This window comes from Dermacentor variabilis, chromosome 7, assembly GCF_050947875.1.
Source record: "Dermacentor variabilis isolate Ectoservices chromosome 7, ASM5094787v1, whole genome shotgun sequence".
Lineage (NCBI taxonomy): Eukaryota > Metazoa > Arthropoda > Arachnida > Ixodida > Ixodidae > Dermacentor > Dermacentor variabilis.
The window spans coordinates 47,403,361-47,421,989 of NC_134574.1; the positions used below are offsets into that span (position 1 = coordinate 47,403,361).

Sequence of the window (18,629 nt, forward strand, 5' to 3'; positions counted from 1 at the left end):
GAACTTGAGCGGTTTTAGAGACTAGGAAAACTGCCTTAAAATATTAAGACTTGAGGGAAAGCTTCGTTAACAAACTATAGCACGGCAATCAGCACTCGAATACAACGAGATAAATTATTGAGATGTGGAAAACTCCCTTGAAATAAATATAGTTTGCGAGACAAATGCTTGTAAGTATTGAACCTCTTAAAAGATGATGGGGAATAAGCGCTCACCGAGAGGGCATCGTCCGCGCGAGACCACCACCAGGCACCTTACTGAGACGGGGAGGACTCTGCGGCCGGAACAAAGCCTCCCTTCTCCGCCGGCCAAGAGGGGAAAACGCGCTTTCCGATCGCTCAAGGTTGTGCGGACCTAGTATAACTCTAGTGTCTAGGAAAAGCTTAAACAGGTGCGAGGGCGGCACGCATAGCGTGGGAAGCTAGCCGCCAGAATAAGTATCTCAGGGACTGCTGCTGACGAGGGCGAAATACCTTCGTGTAATTATAATAACCCCAATAGGACTATTTTCGAAGAAAAATAAGGAAACGGCCCAGAGGGCTATACTACGAGAGCTATTATAGCCCTCTGGGCCGTTTCGTTTTTTTTTCTTCGAAAATAGTCCTATTGGGGTTATTATAATTACACGAAGGTATTTCGCCCTCGTCAGCTCATTCATTTAGTATCTAAGAACAAGCAAAAAGACACATGAGTAACTTTTCCTTTACTACCACAAAAACGGCGAGCTCGGAATGCAATATGATAGTAAATAGGAGTTTAGTATTAGAACTACCCAAGTATATGGATGGTCCCATAATGTTATAAAAGTAGGTTCAATTTTGCCTCTCAAAATAAAATACTGAAGCATGTTTCCCAAATCCTGGATTTAGTAGTCTCGCCTAGCCGTCATTTGAACGGTAGCAGGTACAGCTGACCGGCGATACCCTGGTGGGACAAGAAGCTCTCGTCCAGCAAAACGTCAAGCAGCCATGGCCAGTGGAGTCCTGGAATGAGGACACCACGCACTCGACCTCAAGAGTAACGACCTCGATGGTCCAAATAAATGTTTTCTCTCTCTCTCTCTACTTCGCAGCACACATTTTTGTCAAGGCAAGAGCCTTTGCACCATTTTATTCTCAACGTAGTAAATGTGGCAGCACTATGTGTATGCTTTTTCAAAACGTGCGCGCAAGCTCTTTTCACCCTCAATTTGATAAAAAAATTCATAGCGCAGTCTTTTAGCGCAGGCCACAGAGGTGACCTAATTTTGAGCAAAGGCACGAACTTTCGTATTGTCCTGATCTGTGGTCATCCTGACGATATATGTATGCACGCGCAATCACCTATCCCCCCTGTGATTAAATGTGCCCGTAAGGTAACAGAACGTATAACTCGTACTATGGCTCATGCCCCTCTCCCCCCGCAAACGCCGCCTCTCCGTTACGACGACCGAAGAGAAATGACAGTCTACGTAGGAATGGTAAGCGGCAGTGGCACAAGCTGTGAAAGAAGACGACGTCGAGCACGTGAACAATGGCACAAGCGCGTTCTCGCTGATGGCGCCGAGAATTTTAAATGCGACGCATTTCTTGGCGAACGGACGGACGGAAAAAACTTTAATGGAAAAAGGACCTGCGAGGTTGCCAGCCCGGGCTCAGGCCACCCGGGCATTGTGTGCGGTGAGGCATAGCCTTTCCACCGCTGCCCGGGCCCGCTGGATAGCCCATAATTGGTCTATCCAGCGGGCCCGGGCAGCGGTGGAAAGGCTATGCCTCACCGCACACAATGCCCGGGTGGCCTGAGCCCGGGCTCGTTTGCCACATTAACAGTACCAATCTAGCCACATACGTCAGGGTACTGTCATTGTCGTTTCGTGAAACTGGTGTGATCCGAAAGTGGCATAGCATGAGAAGAGTGCATGACGAACGTAAATGATCGGTCATGACAAGAAGATCATGACATGTGTTTCATCTAGGTCATGAAACAACCGCCTACATTTTGATGCCTCATGGTTGTTTCGTTAACTTGGTATGTAGCACAATTGGCGTAATATGACAAGAGTGTATGACAAACATAAATTATTGGTCATGACATGAATATCATGATATGAGTCATGTATGTCATGAAACAGCCGCCGATGTCATGGTCATTTGGTTAACGTCGTAGGCTGACTGACTGTATGTATGTATGTATGTATGTATGTATGTATGTATGTATGTATGTATGTATGTATGTATGTATGTATGTATGTATGTATGTATGTATGTATGTATGTATGTATGCATGTATGTATGTATGTATGTATGTATGTATGTACAGTCGCAACCAAAAATATACAGCCCACGGCTCCGGGCGCAGGAGCGGCGTCGGGGCCACACCGCGACGCTGCTACCTCCGCACACTTATTCGCATGATAATTCCCACAGGGCGTGGGATCTGCCGACTTTTTTAAACAGTCCATTTTGATAAAGTTGCACAAGACATTAAAAAAACATTTTTCCGTAACCCTGTGCATGGGAACTTTTTATGTCCCAGGTGTGACAAGGGTAGTTAAAGGGCGTTACAGGTCCCCGAGTCCATTGAACTTGGACCCTTTCTGCGCTCTCACACGGATCAGCATACATGGCGATAGTTTCCGCACACAGACGACACGAAACCTTGGATCTGACCTACATACAGCTTCGTTGTAAAAAGAAAGTAGTTTGTCCCGTGCTCTAAGAAAGCAGGTATTTCTTATGAGTTCAATTGTTATAAACGCCTTCCACACATCTCGCTTATTTAGGTGGCTTGTATTTTGGTTTCAGAGTAAAAACGTTTTTTTTTTATAGTGAGAACGTTTTCAGTAGAAATCACTGCTTTAAAAAAAGTAATTCATGTACAAGTGGGAGGGTCCTGAATATTTAGGGATAAGTACAGCTCATATGCTCCCATTTGCACGCTTAATTTAGTGGACAATGTCAGAGGGTTTATCCGAAAGTCTTTCGCAACCTGTGCGCGAAAACGTCGAAGTAGTTGTTACTTGGAAGCGCGAATGATGATGCGCCACTGCGCAATCTCTCCGTAATACTGAGCACGGGCTTTCCCCCGTCTCATTTGCCACGTTTACCTGGTACGTTGCAGTTGGCGGTGGCACAGCGGGCTGCGTACTAGCCAATAGGCTGTCGGCGGATAGCCGTAGGACCGTTCTCTTAATCGAGGCTGGTGGCGTGGAGAATGCCGCCACGGACATACCGCTGTTCGCGCTCCTGCACTTCCACGGCGAGTACGATTGGGACTATCGCACCGAGCCACAGCAGCAAGGATGCTTAGGCATGAAGGACAACGTGAGTAGAGTGTTCGCTGCGCATAATTTTTTTGAGGCGTTCAAGTGCCGGACAAGATCAACTTAGGTATTTGGTGTTTGCTATATCATTTAGTTCAGTATTTATTAAATAATTAAATCCGGAGATGTCATACGAGTCCTACTGTTTAAGCAACTATACTTATTTAGACACAAGTGGCAAATGTGATTAGACTTTTTTTACTACAATTATTTTTCTCCATGTTTTGGCTGCCTTCCATAGATCATTTTGGCAGGCATCAAACGCTCGATTCCTAGATACAGCTAGAAGGCCGCGATATGCATCCCTTGTTTTTGAAGGCAGTATTTCTGTGGCCGTACAAATGCTTGCTAAGGTTACTATCTTGAGCTCACTTAAAGGAAACTTGCGTTATGACTTACTAAGTGCAAGAAAACCCAGACATGTGCCTACTGGAGAAAAAAGAACAGGCCCAATGAACACTTTCTTGCAGCTGAATGTACTGCACTGAAAAATGAAATATATATGTTCAGAATGAGTATTGACATAAAATATGGGAAAAAGTCACCGTGGTTGCTTAGTGGCTATGGTGCTGGGCTGCTAAGCACGACGTTGAGGGATGAAATCCCGGCCACAGCGGCCGCAATTCAATGGGGGCGAAGTGCGAGAACACCCGCATACTTAGATTTAGGTGCACGTTAAAGAACCCCATGCGCTACAAACTTCCGCAGTTCCTATGGCGTGCCTCATTATCAGATCGTGGTTTTGGCACGTGAAACCCCATTATTTAAAATATGGGAAAAAACAAAAGCCCTCCTACACTCGTATGGTAAAAGTAACTGTACTGTTTATCCTTAAGTGGAAACGAAACTTGACTCCCTCAGACACTCGCGTTCTTTCAGATTGCATAGGCACAAGACTTTTGAAAGTGTAGAAGTAGCATGCAAGGACATAGCGGGTGTTCTTTCTTTCAGAACCTGGCTCTGCTTCAATTGTACGGTGCCAATTAGGATGCAAATAGTGCGGCGTATCCTCTTGAGACGTCTCGGATGCCCTTTATTAGGGTAGATCTGTCTGAATCTGATTCTGGGGGCGAGTGAGAGAGTTCAGATGATGCGGCCTCAATATAATTTGGGATAGTCGGAGTTCGTGTGGGCCTGGCTGTATTAAACTTTCCTTAGTTTGTGTGCGCGTGAGTTCGACTAACCTAAATTTTTGTGTGTTTAAGGCCCAATGAGCTCGGCGTGAAGATTCTCGTGAATCTGAGCGCGAGTAAGCCGCCTTGGTAGAATGTTCGGAGTGCATAAGTACGAAATTTTTTACGACCTACGAGGATGATGCATAGTTTACAGCGCAGCTGTTTACCTGCCGAACCCGTAGGAATGAGCCGTATGCTTGGTCTCGTAGTGAGGGAGGGGGGTGGCGTGTTTGGGCTGCCTAACGTCCGTAAGGTCAACATAAAAGATGGCGGCGCGAGCGCCGAGTAGGCGAGTATGAAGGATATTACGGCGGCGAAGAAAGAAAGGACACGTGATTGCGCCGCGCGCCGCAGCTGCGGAGTGCGGCAGTGCACCTGCTCTGGCCGCCGCTGCTGCCGGGTACGTCTGCTGCTGTCTGCCCTCAATACAACGACGCAGCAGTTGTGGCGAGGATGTGCGCCGCGGAAGCCGCCGCGGTGTGTAAGAAATTAATTGCGCATTGCAGAAGTTGACCATTGCAACAGTTGCAACTGCAGCAAAAATAGGAAAACTGGGAGGACCACGCGTTGTTGGCACAGGCGGAGAACAAGCCGAATACGAGGAGAGGCGTTGACAGCAGAGGCGCCACTATAACCAACGACAAAGTGCCCGTGCGAAAGCGGAGAATGCGGCCAGTGACTTTGCCTCCGAAGAACATCAGCGAGAGCAGACGCGAAAGTCTAATCTTAAGCGCCGAGCGCAGGCTACTAATGAAGATAGCGCACTGGAGGCAGCTCGTATGCGTCAAGCGAGGTCGTTCGAATCTGCTTCCAAGCGTCAGAAGCGTGATCAGCATCTCCTCTGAGCTGTTTACCGGCGAAAATTCCAAATTCAAGGGAATGTTCTCGGACGCGACATTTTTGGCCATAGTTGCTGGGTCTGGGATAGACAGCTTCGACGGCTAACCCGTCATCATATGAATGAATATTTTTTAGTACCCAGCGCATGATAACGGAGAATCCGTGTATGCATTGTGATAAATTTTAAGTTTTATAGAATTGTGAAAATATCCTGTTGGAGGTAACACTTCTAATCCTTGAACTAGATTATTCAGTGGGGGGCATCACTTGCCCGAGAAATGGAAACCGGTATTCTACAATTACAAAAGCGCACTAATTATCTTCCTAATTATTTATGTTACGCTACAGTTTCGAATTTACGAAACGTAGCGTATCCAAGGCTCATCTAATTGGAATGAATTTGCAAAATAAAGCCAATTTCAAGACATGCGGCATCAAACTCACCATAAAAATTCAGTGTTGTTCCACTTACTTTTCAAAAAAAGTGATTTTTTATACGTTGACGCACTGGACTAACTGGAACATATATGTATTTCGTCCCACAATTTGGGAAATAATATTTCAAGCCTGTTGTAGTCCTGCAAATTTATTTGAAGTAGATACGTTTTGCAAACTCACTGGCTACTATTTGTAAATTCCAATGTGTGCCATAAAGTAAATAATGAGGAAGGTAATTAGTGAACTTTGCGCTAAATAGTTGCATATGCGTTAGGTGTATCGTGCTAGTTATGTCTTTATGTTCGAATAATAAAGCACAAGGACAAGGAGTTTCCCCTCTACCACAGGCGAACATTAAAAATTCCGTAAAGCTCAATCGTGGTCACCCTGTATATTAGCACCAGTTAAGGAAGTACATTCAGAAATTGCCCCGGCCGTGGTGCTTTAAGGGTTTTGACGTAGCACTGCTAAGCCTGAGGGACCGGGATTCAATTCTGGCCGCAGCAGCCGCGTATTAATAGAGAAGTGCGAAAATGCATATGTGCCGTGCATTGGCAGCATGCTAAAAACCGCATTTGTTCAAAATTATTCTACAGCTCCCTACTACAGCGTCCCTTATGATCATATCGTGGATTTTACGCGCAAAACCCCCATCATAATAATCCATTTTGAAAGGTTTGCTTGCTTTATTGTTTAATGCTAAACATGGCGTAGGCTTCAATTTCACAATGGCAACATGCGCTTGAAAGGTAATATTTAAAAAGATAATAACTATTTTTTGTTGTAAGTTACTTAGACACCTGAGTTCACCTTTGGAATGCGTAGCTGCTCAGGCAATCAGTGTTAACAAATAATCACACTATATGTGATTTCTTTAAATGAGATCTCGTAACGAAATCATAGCTTGCTGATGCGCTATTTTATTTTGTTTAGTTGAATTCTGAGTTAGTAGTTGTCTTGTCTGTGCTGAATTGGCACCTCGTCAATTTCTCGATGGCATTTTCTCAATTACGTACCGTGGATGTGTACCATCATCTATGCTGTCCACCAGCGTAACCTAACAGCGAATACTCATTGCATATTCGAATTGTTCTGGTACATATATACCGCGCAGAAACGAGAGGCATTTCTGGCGGACTGTAAGGGTTCTACATTGGTGACCACCTACCTGTCATTGAAAGCAGTACTTTCTTCTCTGAAGCAATGCTCCGCTAATATTCAATATCACGAACTAAAGCACACATAAACAAACGTTTCACTTTCGCTAAATCTGTTTTATATGCGATTGAAATATATACTACTAAAGCATTTTTAACCGATCCGCAGAGCTGATAAGTGCATAGCAGGCATTAAACGGCATCTAAGCAGACGACATCTGTACCTGGCGGTTAAACCATATGACGTAAATCCTAGCACGTCGCCTTCGAGATATTTCAGCGTGCTGCTGAGGAACCACGCATTTCGAGTCATGTATCACATTTGGCGACTTTTTCGAGACGCTTGCGCTCGTATTTCAAACGTTAAATTCTGCAGGGAGGATCCACTGTAGCCACATTTTCTTTATGTAGGCGTTTCACGCCGTCTTAAATGTCATTTTAATTGGCCTTTACTGTTACACAACTGCAGAATTATTTACGAGCGATAGATCCCGTAGTGGAAGGCCGCGGTCTAATGTTGACCACCTGAGGTTCGTCAATGGACACCCAAATGCAGAAACACATGTGCAATCGCATTTTATTTTCATTTAAATACAGTCGCCATGGCCAGGAGTCAAACCCATGACTTCGTACTCTGCAGCGCAATGCCATATATCCAGTAATGAAGCCCGGTTTGCAAGCAGACTTTTCAAGGACTGACCACCAATTTTGGACATCGCCCTTTCGGCAATCTATTGAACTGCAGCGCACTATTCACGTTACGCATCTTTTCAATTTTTTATATAATAGTTTTGAAAATCCTACCATTTGATTTACACAGGCGTATTGAGGCAAAGTTCAATCAATTTCCGAAGGACAATGCAGAAACCTTTTGGCCATGCGATGCTTTGTCCATCACGGAGAGGCACTGGAGGTTATGCAAGTTGCCGCATGCCATCTATTATTTGATTCTTCCAATATTTCCTAGTGACTGCGCGAAATACTCGTTATACCAACATCCACAACGCAGAGGTGTGACTGGGCACGTGGTAAGGCTCTTGGGGGCTCGAGCGTTACCAACTTCCAGCTGTACGTTCGTGGTAACAGGAGAGACTTCGACCTGTGGGAACAGCGACACGGCGCCAAGGGCTGGTCTTACAAAGACGTGCTGCCCTACTTCAAAAAGTTCGAGAGCTACAGGGAGCCGAAAGCAGATAGCGGTAGGTACTGCTGATATTGTTGGTGCGTTTCTGATAATACTGAAAGCTGATAGTACATATCGGTCTCCTTAAAAGTTAAAAACGAGACCCCGTAGGTAAAATTCATCAGCTGAATGAAATGTGTTTTATCACATTTTCGCATCCGAAATCTTGACACGCCTCCTGTGACATTTTCTTCAACGCTTTACCCTCGGTGTGGTTCATATTGCCCTAGGTTTGCTCATGCGACACTGAAAGCCATCACATTAATGTACGTTCAAGTTCATTCTATTGTATGGACTTGAGTGTTACGACTTTATCAATACGATTATCATTGTTTGCCTACTTCAGGCATTTTCAGCCTCTATGTATATCTCTATGTATAAATGAATGCATTATTCTTCAACAGACCTAATACAGAGCCTGTTAGAAGGTAGAGGCTAAATGCTTAAAATGCCTGACAAAAGCCTAAGACCCTTTAGAGTTTGGCAAGTGGTTTTAGGCAAAGATAACAGTCCCGCTTTCATTACAAAAAAAAAGAAATCCAGGAAGAACACACAGAATATAACCAGTTTACACTTTCATAAGAACAGTATCAATGTCTATGCAGATCTATATTATTAACAAAATGTATGAAGTACATATACACGTTAAACATACATTTCACGTGCGTGTTATTTTTTCTTATGCAACTATATTCTTACAACAAACGAAGTTGTTTGTATACACGCACATATTGCACGGGCTTGTATATATAAACACACCAAAAAATCTAATAGTAAGTGGAGAAAGATCCACAGCAAACATTATTGCCGAGAGTATTTTAATTCATAAATGATTATTAAATTCTTTATGTTATTTATGAAAGTATTTGTAGTGGTACTGAAATCCAATTTTTCTTCGACCTTATTTAATACATCAGCTGCCTGATATTCCATTTTCTGTCGTACGTATTCAGTTCGTATTTCAAGAGTGCATCGTTTTCGGAATCTGAGACAATAGCTAGGAGTTATTTATCTTTTGTGTATTAGATGCAATAGCTTGAAATAATATAACTGATCTGCCCGCAGTATACCATGTTTTATAAATAAGGGAGCGTTCTTAAATCATGAAGCTTACCATAATAAATTCCAAAAGACCGTAAAATTTCCTTTGTTTAAAGTATAGCAAGCTTGTTGCAATTTGTTTTTGTTGTGGTACCCCAGACAAGTAAACCAAATGTAAATTTGGAATAGAAAAGATAATAATAAAGAGTTCGCTTTAACCAGAGTGGTGTGGGTAATCCTATACAAACATCCAACTGTACTTGCTAAATCTGAAATGAGATAATTTATATGTGTAGTCCAACTTAGTTTGTCTTTAGTGAGTGAGTGAGTGATAAACTTAATTAGCGCTAGATTCGCTGGTCTTCTGCGGTCTTCAGATGGCTTCGTCTATCTTCTAGCACAACGATCGGTTGCCCTTAGTCCAGGACTCCGCTGGATGCTGCTGGCAGTTGTGCTCGCAGAATCAGACCTTCTTGGTCGACTAGGCGATCGCTGGAGAGCACTCCCTCCCATTGCTCCCCACTCGGGTTTGATATAACGGGTTCCACGTCTATCTTCTGGCATGCCCACGTTATGTAATACAGCGTGGGTGTTTCGTGCCATTTGTCATTGTATTGTGTGGGACACATTTTGCTGAGTAGGTTTAGGTTCGGGTACGAGCCCGTTTGTAGCTGCATCCACGCGTCAGAGTCCTCTCTGCTAAGGGTGTTGTGCGGTGGTGGATACCGCTTTCTGCAGCCCTTGTAGTAATTTAGTATCGCCGAATAGTCTTGGGGTACAGGTTCGGTACCCTCGAGGTCGCCTACGTTGGATGCTCGGTAATAAGTGTGCCCTCGAGCTATCCCCTCCGCCTCTTGGTTCCCTGCCACTCCCGTGGGTCCCGGTCTAATTGCCTAATTGGTTTCTTCTTTTGGTTGTCGTTGTGTTATGTGGTCTCCGGAGCGGAGTATGCGGAGCGCTCCATGCCCTATTCTGCCGCGTAGGTAGTTGCGGCACGCCGTTTGTGAGTCTGTAAGGATTGTTAGAGACCGTTTAGACCGATATCCCTCCGCTGCCGCTAGAGCGACGGCCGCTTCTTCAGCCTCGACTATCGTACAGCCTTGTAGTGATGCGCTGGTGATCTCGCGTAGGTTCGAATCAATCACCGTTGCTACCGCGTTGCTGTTGCTCTACCCCACAGCTCTGGCGTGTGTGGCAGCGTCCACATATACCGTCGTTTCTTGGGGTGCTAGTGTCTTTTGTAGGTATTCAGCCCTCGCCTCTCTGCGTGCTTTGTGTAGGTTGGTTTCATGTTCCGGGGTATGGGGGCTACCGTTAGTGTGTTGCGATACTTGTCCGGAATTGTTTCGGTCCTCTGTATCTCTTGAAGTTGATCGGCGCAGCCTAGTTTTTTCAGGAACTCCCGGCCAGATGGGGTCTGCTGTAGTCTGCGCTGTTGGGAGACTAGTTGCGCCTCTTGCAATTCCTCGAAGGTGTTGTGTAGTCCTAAGGCTAGGAGCTTTTCGGTTGAGCTGTTGTGGGGAAGATGGAGTGCGGTTTTGTAGGCTTTGCCCAGAATCGCGTCCGCCTGTTGTACCTCACTCTTGATGGGATTGTAGGATAGGAGGCTATATATGCCACTCGGCTGACGACCGGGCTTCTGACCAGCTTGAGTGGGCCCTCTCGCATGCCATGGCGTCTGTGTGAGATGCGCGTGATCATGCGGGCCACTTGTAGGGTGGATCCCTTGAGTAGGGTGAGGGTGTGGGTGCAGCGTTGGTTTGACTGTATCCACATCCACTTACGCACTTGACGCGTACCTTCTCCAGGAGTTCCGAGTCTGGTCCCTCGAACTGGTGGATGAACCGGTAGGTGGTTTTGTTGTTTTCTGCCTTGGTCTTGGTCGGATCTATGAGAGCCTTCAGGATATGCCACGTCCACGCTGTGTTCAAAGTTCCGTTGAGGGAGTCGCTTAATGACTGCCAAGTTTGCCTTGCCAATTACAGCGCGTACTCCTCTGCTTTCGCTGTGATTTCTGCAATCTTTATCTTTAGCTTCCTGTTGTATTTTTGTTTCTTCGACCTCTTGGTGAGCCCGCCTCTAGCTTCCCACAGCTTGAGCAGTCTGGCGCCTACCTCGGGCGTCTGCGTCGCTCGCGCGATTTCTTTAGTTTACTTCCGCTGTTGTTCATTGAGCATGTTTTCCCACTCTTCTATCGATTGGATCCCGTTCTGGGCGAGATTCCTATCGCATGCCTCTCGAAAAGCGCTCCAGTCCGTAATTTTTGCCGGTCCCAGCTGACGCCTTAGCCTGTCCGAAGTTACTTGCGTCTTGAGTATGTAGTGGTCACTACACAGGTTCTGTAACAGGTTCTCCCACACTGCTTGTTCCGCTCCTCGTATGAACGTGAGGTAGGGGCAGGTGTTGGTACTAGCGCTGTTTCCGATTCTGGTTGGAGTGTCTAGGTCTGTGAGGAGGTTGTAGTCGATGTTCTCTGCTGCCTCCGCTAGCGTTTTGCCTTTTGGGTTTGCTGTTTGGTATCCCCATGGCGTTAACGTCTCCTGCGACGATTAGCGTGCTGTCTTTCGCTAGTTTGCGTGCGCCATGGAAAAGCTCGTAGAATTTTGCCTTCCTCCGATTCGGGGGGCTGTATGCATTTGCAACAAAGATACTGCCCTCTTTCTTTTCTTCTTTGGTATAATTTCTACGATCACGTGCACTACGTCGGTGTCGGCTATCCTGTCGGGGCTGATGCCAATGAGTGCCTTGCTGACAAGGGTTGCCGTTCTTCCTTTCTCTTGAGTCTCGTAGCATGTGCATCGAGCTAGTGTTGGTGTGCTGCCCGTCTCTTGAAGCAATATGATGTCGGGCGGTGTTAGTTGTGTTAGCATTGTTGGAGGAGGCCATGCTTCTTACGGTAGCCTCTGCAGTTCCATTGCCATATATCTAAGGTTTCTTGCTTGCTCAAAGTTGTACTGGCCGTGTTTAAGCCTCGCTGTTGCTTGCGGATGTGTCGGCGGGGGATGCCAGCGCGGGGCGGTGGTAGGCCTCCTCTCTAAAGTTCTCGGTAAACTTCTGCTTGCGGATGCTGCTCCGGAGCTCTGTTACTTGTAATTGCACTTGTTGCATTTCTTGCTGCTGTTGCTGCATCATCTGCTGCATAATTTGCTGAATCTCTGCTTTAAACTTGGCGAAATCTTCGTTGCCTGCTTGCCATGAGGCTTGGGTTTGTACGGTTTGTCGCTGTGGAGGGCTGTTCGACCTAAGGTCCCGCGCTGCCTTCGTTAGCTCTGCTATTTGGCGTTCTAGCTCTTTCTGCCTAGCACGTGACATTTCTAATTCGCGTTCCAGCGCTATATTCTCCGCGTCCTCCTGTCTAGGCTGTTCGCGGTTGCTGTTTGTGTTGTTCTTTTTGTTAACTACCCCACCCGAGTGCGGAGCAAACCAGGGGTTTTAAGCTCCCCAGCTCACATTGACGCCGCCGCTCTTTCGTGTAGGCTCCTTCTTCGTCTTCTCCTTCTTCTGCTGCTGCTGCAGCTGGCTCCCTCCCATGATGGCCAGGGGCGGCAGGGGCGGAAAGGACCGTAACCGGCTCCGTGAACGGCTCCGCGAAGTCTCCCCCTCCGAGCTGAACCACCTCGGCTTCTTGCCGTGGTCGTCCTGGCTGCGGCGTCTGCTTTCGCGTCCGCCGCCGTTGTTGCCGCCGTTGGCCTTCCCTCGCACCCCCCTCGCTTTCTTTAGTCAATCTTGGAACTCCCTCGATCAGGTAGCGTGGTTGCCTCCGCAGATCAGGCATCTCGGGGTACACTGGTGATCCTTTGGCGGTTTCTGCATCCCGCGCTGTTTGCAAGCTGTGGCGTCCTGTGTGGGGCACACGTCGGAGCGGTGACCTTGTTGGCAGCAAACGTAGCAGATTTGTCTTGTGGACCGGTACGCGTAGCTCTTGCACTCGTCTCCGTAGTAGATGACGTGTTTCGGTGTGGTGGGTCCGTCAAAGGTGATGACGGCCGTCTTGGTCTTGCCTAGTCTTCGGGCGCTGTGGATGGTAACCACCTCTGTGCACGTCCACAAGTCGGCTTTCACTTCCTCCGCTGTCGCTCCGGGGTCCACTGCGTGTATCACGTCACGCCGGGTGTTTTCCGGTTCCGCCGCGTAAGCGTTCACGTCGCATGAGCGTCCCTCGATCGTGAGGCTAGTGATGCGCCTCCCGAGCTGGGCGGCATCCTCGTTCGGCGTGCTCACGATTATTATGTTGGATCCTGTGCGGAGCCTGGTGATCAGGTCTCTTCCCTCGAAGTTGTTGCTGCATGCCGCGGCTACGGCCCGGGCTACTTGAAATTGCTGGAGCGACTTGACTACGAGTCGCTTCGGTCACAACATAATCTTGAAATTGTCTTTTGGGAGCCTTGAAACCTTACCCCGAGAAAATTTTGTTTTTCAACATGTTTAATTAGGCTTTGTTCAAATTTTAGAGTTACGTTCCTGTAGAATTGCTTGTTGAGAGGGCGAAATATATATATCCTTTTGCTCCGACCCAGCGACACATGTTGTCTACTGGCGTTAACCACTAGGTAGTATGTGCTCCTGGCCTTGCTGTCATGATCGCTCAATCGTTGTCGTTCCAGCTTCGACGTCGGACTCTCGTCATGCCACTGTCGTCACGCCTTTGACGCTTTGCTAGTGTTCTAAACTATTTAAGAGCTTCGGCTACTAGGTATCTTGTCGTGGTAGTGACACCTCGTGGTCATTACGTCATAGTCATTCAATCTTTGTCATTGCACTCTGGTCATGTCATCATCATGCACTCGTCCGACATTCATTGTCATACCATCGTCGTGATGCTGTCGCGACTGTTCTGCCCATGTCACTCCATTTTCGTCACCCGACTCTCTTAATGCTGTCTTTGCCACGCCATCATCGTAATGCACGCGTCGTCGTCCCATCATCTCCATATCGTTGTCAAGTAATAGTCGCCTTAGCGTCTTCATCATCCGTTCGTTGCCCAATTGTCACCGTGATGCAGTCTTGGCCATTCTATCGTCGTCATTCAAATTCGTCATCCCATTGACGTCATGAGTCGTCATCGCACAGTCACTGTCAAACAATTTTACTCATGTCATGATTGTCAGGCTGTCGTCTTACGTCGTCATCACTTCGGAAACGTCACCCCTGTGTTCTCATGCTGTCAGGTCATACTGCCGTTGTCGTTCCAATGGCACCGTTCCTTCTCAATCAGTCTAACGTAAGCATGATGTCGTCATTCAATAGCGATTTTTTCCGCAGTTTTTCAGTCATTGTCTTCATTGCGTTCTGGTTACGCCGCTGTGGCCCCTATCATCGTCTTGGTATCAGACTTCAGTGTCATACTATCGCCTCAATGTCACCACGGCTTTCTATTGCCTTATCTTTAGTATCGTCATCCAACTTTTGACATGCCATCGTCGTAACACCATTGTCGTCACGCCATCGTCCTAAACACTCCTCTTGATCACAATGTCCTAATATATTTTTCCATGTCATCTTCGTCGTTGCGCTGTCGTCAAACCATCATCGTCATGTATTGGTTGTCGTAGTGTCGTACTGATGCGGTCATGGTCGTTCCTTCGTCGTCACTGTAAGTTTGTCATCTCACTCTCTTCTTGCCATCGTCGCCATGCCATCATCCTCACACAGTCGTTGTCATACCATTGTCTTCATGCCGTCGTCATCATGCCACAATTCTTACTAGCATCGTCACTTCAGAAACAATTTCGCAATGTGGTCATGTGATCGTCGTGACACTGCCTTCGTCGTTCTGTCGATGTAATTTCTTTTCTGTGCTTGCATTCATTCTCATTTCGGATTCGACATATGATGTATGTTATGCATTTATCGTCATCCAATTGTCCTTATGAGGTCGTTGTCACGCTGTCGTCACTATATCTTTGTCATCATTTCACAGTCGCCTTCTCAAAGTCGCCATGCCTCCGCCGTCAAAAGACATTCATTGTTGCTCGACGCTATACCTACTTGGTCATTCCGCCATGTTCATAGGTTACCTTGCTAAGGGAGTGCCATCCAAAAGTAAGCTGATGAAGTAAGCTGATGAAGTCTATCTCCCATATGGTCGAAGCAACAGAAGTCTTGGGATGACACCCTACGATTCTAAATTAGCTTCTCTTCACCATTGTGACGTGTGCCTAAGTTGCTTCTTGAATGCTAATCACGTTACTATCGACACTCAACGTGAGATGGGTTGTGTCGTAACTTTTCTTATTGAAGGCACGAGGAAAATATAGTGCTTGATGATTCTTAGGGTACTTCAAGCAATTTTCGTGGGTCATGTATGTATGTATGTATGTATGTATGTATGTATGTATGTATGTATGTATGTATGTATGTATGTATGTATGTATGTATGTATGTATGTATGTATGTATGTATGTATGTATGTATGTATGTATGTATGTATGCAAAGTCACAATAAAATATACGCGGCCCACGACTCCGGGCGCAGGAGCGGCTGTGGGCCACACAACGGCGCTGCTATCTCCATCGGGCGCCTGCTTTGATGCTGCACCGAGTGACACCCTCACTCTCGTGCGGCCAAGTCACGCGCTTGATAAATTTCAAGTGCAGCGTTCGGCTGCTTCGCAGCTGATGGTCAGTACACAGGAAGGCGCTACCATTTTGATTCGTTGGCCGTGCTGTCGTAGTTCTTGGCACGGCGGCTTGGCAGGTTCGGACGGTTCCTGCAATGGGAGCCTAGCAACGCGTTCGCCTTAAACGAGAATGAAACATTAGTCAGTACGGGCATTGACACCAACATAGTGGTGGCTCTTTGCTTGCTACTCCTATGCACCAATGCCTTGCCATTGCGTCTTTCACTGAGGGCCTGCCCGCACGTGCGCCGTCCGTTCAAACGCTAAGCATGGAACTGCGGCCTACATGGTTGCGTGGCGCACGTAAACATGAAACTTGGAACCAAATCGGACACTGCCAAGCACACTTTCTGTGTGCTTAGCCGAATGGCCGAACGCGAGCTGGCGCGAAGAGGAAGGCAAGCGTGCACTGACGAACCCGCTTTCCCACTGACTTGCAGTACTGGATAAATGCCATTCAGTCTGTGCTGGTCGCCAAATGAACCGTTTTTATGGGTACTTGGGCCACCGAGAATGTGCCAGTAGGTGGGTGCCACTCTTCAATGAACATCATTGACACCCGCTTGTAATAAGCTATATGCGCCTGGGAAAGTGTGCCTCCAAAATGGCGAAAGAGATTGTATATTTCCAACCTTACACATCAGCGGGTAGTGTAAAAAGTGCGCGGAGTAAGCGCCGCTTTTCAATGAATGCCTTTCACGCCAGCGCTTTAGCGACCTGCGCCATATATTCAATAGGTATGTTCACTGGTATCTCCTATGGGGGCTGGATAGCACATAAAGTGCCCTGAACTAAAACCAGCATTATCTCGGAAGTCGGCGTTTCCACACTTTGCAGGAGCACTTCGCCGTCACCGGGGCGCGGCCTTTATGCACCTAAAATATCTGACTGTTGTGCTGCAAACTAACAAAGCAGTGTTTTGAGGATATGTCCAGAATTTTCCATCACAACGCCGACATCGTCGCTAACATGAGTGGGGCGTGCTGAAAGCACTGGTGAATGAGAAAAGACTTTATGTAAAAGCATGCTGTCGCGTAGGGGTTCAGATTATAGTAAGAACTCTTACCAAACGTTTACAGACAACAACATCTCCTAAAATGCTAAAAACTACGTACAAAATTATTTACGTCTGCAGTATTTTTTCTTTATCTTTTTTAGTACCCTAAGGACCCGTTAGGACATTACATAGGAGGGCATGAAAAGGTTAAGCGCAAGTGCACTGTGTATAATGCAGATAATACAGGCAGGCGCTAGGAACAATAAAAAAATTATCAGAACATCAAAGAGAAACAAAACTTAAAAAGAAAAGATAGAAGGAAAAGAGAAACGGAGTTTATACAATATTTGACAGCGCAAAAAACGCACAAGAACTTTAAACGTATGTGACCACTCTCACTGCTAAGTGCAGCGTAGGCCGTGATCCCCAGAGAAGGCGCGGCACAACACTGTATTTCCTCTGGCTTCCTATGCGCCCAGCTCGCCGAGCAGTGAAGCGGCATCAGGAAAGAAAGGACTACAAATGAGTGGATATGTGCTCCTCCTCACAGAAGCTCTTGCGAACTTTGTTCACTGGGTATGTGCCACTGAGGTTGCGGCTAAGCTAGGGAACAATTATGAGCTTTCGGAGGCACCAGCGCGCCACGCTTCTTTTATCGGAGGCTACGTGCGGACTTCCAGGCAGTACCACTAGAAAGCGCAGCCTTTGCAGAAGGAAGTGCGAGAGAGGAACCCGATTGCCGCATGACGCGTTCCTAAGCGCTCGCATTCACCGGCGCTTCTTGCATGTTCAAGGTCGCGCGCAGGTTTCGCATCGACGGCGCTAGATGGCGCTGAGCAATCTTAGCCACGTGACCAAGAGGAGTCCGACAGCAGTACACGCCTCACGCATAGCTCGTTCAGACGGTGGCGATACGTTGTGTTGCTATATGGATTCGATGCTAAGGCATTGTCATCACAGTAATCATGAGATGCATTCTGTTGCAAGTTTTTCCTGCCTGGCATCCGCTTAGTGCGATGTTAGGTATCTCGACAACAAATGTGTATTTCACACAGGCCATTTTTATAAGCAGGTCCTGCAGATGTACCGTCTTTTGTTTCAGAATTTTTGTTAAGCAATTAACTTTTTAACGTTCCCCCCAAAGGGTGCACCTGATAACGTAGATCCCATCTATTATATAAAACCTGTACCATATGAGAATATGAGAAGATTGTTTTCTGTTGCCTGCCCTGTTTCGCCACCAGGATAAATTTTATGTGTAATTTTTCGGCAAAGTTATAAATATACCCGGGTAGTTGAGGAAAATGTCGATGAAAGTAAACCGCTTAAACGGAATTACCGCGCGAGTGAACTAAGACTGTAATGACCAGTTGCTTTAGCAAAGAGGCAATGCAGAAAAGTTCGTTACACGGAACCACCTGTTGTGCAATTCCGGGTTCGCGGAAATGAAAATGTTGAAATGAAATATGAGTGGGCAATCTCCACATCGGAGGAACAAGTCTCACTGTCAGCGCGTTCATTTTTCGGGTTTTGTTGCCAGTTCTCTACTCTATCGCCAAGACCTGTTTTGATAGCTTTTGTTGGCCCGGTGGGTAATTTTGTCGTTTCGGGGTCATTGTCATCGTGGGTTGCTCTAGTTTGTTTGAGTAAGCAATGATTGTGAGCTGTGAGTTTGCTTAGTGTTTTCTAAATCACATGTAACGCATACACAATGCGATCACACTTGAGAAAAAATCAAGGCTATTGGCGACATTATGGTTGCTTTACTAAAACGCGTATTTTCATTTCTTCCATAATTGAATCTATGTTTTTCTTTTTCTAATAATGTTCTGTGCTGCTTTCTCCCGAAAACGGCTGAGTTCAATTAGAAACCTTGT

At 46.6% G+C, this 18,629-nt stretch overlaps 1 protein-coding gene across 1 annotated transcript in view; it reads left to right on the forward strand.

Annotated features, from left to right (window-relative positions):
• The first annotated feature begins 1,378 nt into the window (after nt 1-1,378).
• The window catches only part of LOC142588615 (glucose dehydrogenase [FAD, quinone]-like), a 76,235-nt gene continuing 58,984 nt past the window's right edge, over nt 1,379-18,629 (forward strand). Inside the window, exons 1-3 of the mRNA XM_075700450.1 lie at nt 1,379-1,459; nt 3,051-3,302; nt 7,921-8,110. Of these exons, the coding sequence (XP_075556565.1) occupies nt 1,379-1,459; nt 3,051-3,302; nt 7,921-8,110 (523 nt within the window). The remainder of the gene's footprint in view (nt 1,460-3,050; nt 3,303-7,920; nt 8,111-18,629) is intronic.